This window comes from Nyctibius grandis, chromosome 2, assembly GCF_013368605.1.
Source record: "Nyctibius grandis isolate bNycGra1 chromosome 2, bNycGra1.pri, whole genome shotgun sequence".
NCBI lineage: Eukaryota > Metazoa > Chordata > Aves > Nyctibiiformes > Nyctibiidae > Nyctibius > Nyctibius grandis.
The window spans coordinates 104,113,193-104,116,569 of NC_090659.1; the positions used below are offsets into that span (position 1 = coordinate 104,113,193).

Below are 3,377 nucleotides of genomic sequence, written 5' to 3' on the forward strand. Positions count from 1 at the left end.
ACTGCCCACTAACTACAGGGAACTTATGCAGCAGTTACCTGCCTTCCCTAACAAAGGCAGGGAGAGTCTTTTACTTAACCTATGAAAATAAAATAATAAAAAAAAAAGATCTTACTGTAGTTGTGCATGAGCAGGGACAGCAAGTTTCCCCCTGTACAGATTACTCCACTTCCATGCTTTCTCCTCACCACGGAGCAGAGCTTTATTTTTCACCAATACAACGCACATACTTCAGAGGTGTATTTGAAGTGCAAAACCCACATTCCATGCTTAGACATCCAGCAAACAGTTAATAAAAACCATTCTAGTATGGTGTAGAGCTTATGTGAAACAAGAGAGAAAAGTCTAACCTGTTTCCAATGGCTACAAGATTGCCCTGGGGAAGATAAAGATGCGATTCCTTTTAAATGTGGTTATTTTCTGTTACGGGAACCTACGCGTCACTCCTTCCTATCACACATCTCCAGGGACAGCCATCCCACACACTCCTCTGCTGCGGATTGCTCAGCACTTTGTCCCACAGTAATCTGTAGGAGAAACTTAACCCTCCTGTTAAATGCTTTGGGCTCAAAAGATTAATTCTATGGGATAGATCTCCAGAAATTGGAACTCGTTCCTCATAGCTTATCATCATTCAGGTGATTACAGATGCAAGCAAAACAGCAGTCACTGAGGGAGGAAAACAATCCTATTATCATGAGAATGTTTACAGACAGTTTTATATTTTCATGTTTAATAAAACTCTTTTTTTGTCTCCATATAAAGCTTTCCATCAAAGGCTTTCCAAGCATTTTATAAAGGCAGGTGAGTGTTACATCATCATCATTGCCATTTTACAAACAGGAAACTGAGGCCCAAAAAAAGTCATTTGAGCAGAGTCAAACGGCAAATCCCTGCCCAAACCAGAAATGGAATCAAAACCTCCTGGCAAAAATCCCCTTCTCCAACTACCTCTACTTAGTTGCTATGTAGCTTTTTTTTTTTTTTTTTGTAAAAATAACCCAACCAGTCAAACAAGAGAGAACAGCAAGGAAATCACAAGCTTCGACATACTTCCATGCTGCTGGCATTAGTACAAAAATAAAGATTTTTATTAACGAGTTTACAAAAATAAAGTCTATCGAGTCACACAGGATCTCATCACGGGGTTTATTTGACTTTGGAAGACAAAGCCTGTTTGAAACGTCTCTTTAGATCTTGCATGTTGGGAGATTTGGGCCGAGGGATAATGGATGACCGCCTCCTGTCCGTGCTGCCGGCGTGCTGTAGTTTGCTGACCTCCTTGCAAAGATACTGGAAAACATCACAGACGCCTTGGGAGTCATCACTCGTGGAGATTTCCAAGAACAGGCTGCCCAGTTCATTTGCCAGCTGTAGTCCCTCTTTCGCCTGTACTTGCCTGGCGTGGAGGAGGTCTGCTTTGTTCCCCACGATAATGACGGGAGTCCTGGCATCTGGGTGGACCTTGCGTATGTGCTGATAGAGAGGTCGGACTGACTGGTAGCTGCTGTAGTCTGTGATGGAGTAGACCAGGAGGAAGCCCTCTGCCCACTTCGCACACCGGGACAGGGAGTCCAGCACCTGCACGCAGTCTTCCTGCACCTGCGGTACAACAGAGAGCACAAATTTGGCATTGGGTCGTGAAAGCACAGAGCCTGGATCATAGATAGCACCGTTAAAGAGGTCCAAAGTGAAGCCTGAGCTCTGTCTTAGGAGACTAAGCCTGGCCTTGTAGGAAGCTGGGGCTGAAAAGCTGAGCCTTTAGGTGGCAGAGAAGAACTGATCGATCTGAAGCATCTCCATACCTGGATGCACCCCGGTGTGTCTTGGATCTGCACGGCAACGTGGTCCCCCTCCAGATGGACCAGCCTGGAGTAGAGGTTGCCTGGGGAACAGAGAACCGTCAGGCACCAGCCGCGGCCGCGGGGGCCCCCGCCGCGCCCCGCCCCGCCGCCTCACCTGTGTTGGGCTCGTAGTCCCCGATGAACCGCTTCGTCAGGAACCGCACGATCATCGCTGAAAGGCAGAGCGGCCGCGTTAGGCGGGACGGACGGACAGGGGAAGGACGGACGGACAGAGGAACTGGGGGCATGGACGGACAAGGGAAGGGGGGACAGACAGCCCCGCGCCCCCCCGCACTCACCGCTCTTGCCGACGCCGCGGGCGCCCAGCACTGCCAGGCGGACCTGGGCGCCGGGCGGCGCCGGGACGCACTCGGCGATGGGCGCCAGCAGGAAGGGCTGGGACATGCTCGGCGGGCGCATGGGAGGGGGCGGCCGGATGCTCTGCGCTGCTCGGCCCGGCCCGGCTCAGCTCAGCTCGGCCAGCAGCGCCCGGCGCGGGCGGACAACGGCGGCTTTTAAAGGCTCCGCCGGGAGCGCCGGCTGCGGGGCGGCCCCGCAGTGTGCGCACAGCGCGGGTACCGCCCCCCCGGCTGTACCGCCCCTCCGCCGGCTGTACCGCCCCCCGCCCAGCTCTACTCCCCCGGCTGTACACCCTCCCCGGCTGTACAGCTTCCCCCCCGCCCCCCCGGCTGTACCACCGCCCCCCGGCTGTACCGCCCCCCGCCCGGCCACCTCCCCGCTGTCCCCCCGCATCTCTCTACCCACTTGCCCCCTAGCTGCCCCACTTGCCTCTCAGTTGTACCCCCCACCCCCCTCCCGCCGCTGTCCACCCTGGCTGTACCCCCTGCCCCTTCCTCCCCACCTTCCCCGTCCCCAGGGCGCGGGGTGGCCCCCAGTGGGTGCAGGCACCAGAGGGGTGCGGGACAGCCCAGGCAGGCAGTGGGACCTGCAGCCCCGGCTTGGGGACGGGCACCGCCCTCGCCCGAGGCAGGCGGAGAGCAGCCCGAGGCTCGCTGTGGGTGGGAGGGTGCATTTCCACACCCCACACCAGCCCCGACCACGGCAACAGGCTCCTGCTGTATGTGCCCTCCCTGCAGTGAGGGACGGGAGTCATGAAAGGGAAATGATTGATCCTTTTACCTCAGGCCGTTTTGTTTCCCACACCCAGACACATCCCTCCACAGCCCGTGTTGAAATCCCAGCTCGCGGATCAAGCAACAGCCAGCCCTGAAACCAAAGTGCTCCACGGTGCCTTGAGGTCTGGATCGGGCCCTGCGGGTTTTTAAAGTGGAAGAAAGTTTTGGGGAAGAAAGGTGCCCACTACGGGCTGCCATTAAATGAGCCCCAAACCTGCAAGCAGCTGGGTGGATGCTTCAGCCCCTCTGCAAACCGTCGCCCTGGCTCCTGTGAAACCACTTCTGCAGCGTGCTGCTTTGCAAGCGTGCAAGTGTTTATGAGATAAACAATGCACTCAGGGGCTGCTTTATTTTTATTATCATCAAGTAGATAACACAAGCCAGCAGGAAACAACAT

At 55.2% G+C, this 3,377-nt stretch overlaps 1 protein-coding gene across 1 annotated transcript; it reads right to left on the reverse strand.

Moving 5' to 3' along the window:
* Positions 1 to 1,149: 1,149 nt before the first annotated feature.
* RASL11A (RAS like family 11 member A) lies at positions 1,150 to 2,016 on the reverse strand. Its single transcript, XM_068395161.1, has 3 exons — positions 1,960 to 2,016; positions 1,806 to 1,885; positions 1,150 to 1,602 (listed from the first exon to the last, which is right to left on the reverse strand). Exons 1-3 carry the CDS (start codon positions 2,012 to 2,014, stop codon positions 1,150 to 1,152), a joined length of 588 nt encoding a protein of 195 aa, XP_068251262.1. The 5' UTR covers positions 2,015 to 2,016.
* Between the last annotated feature and the right edge of the window lie 1,361 nt (positions 2,017 to 3,377).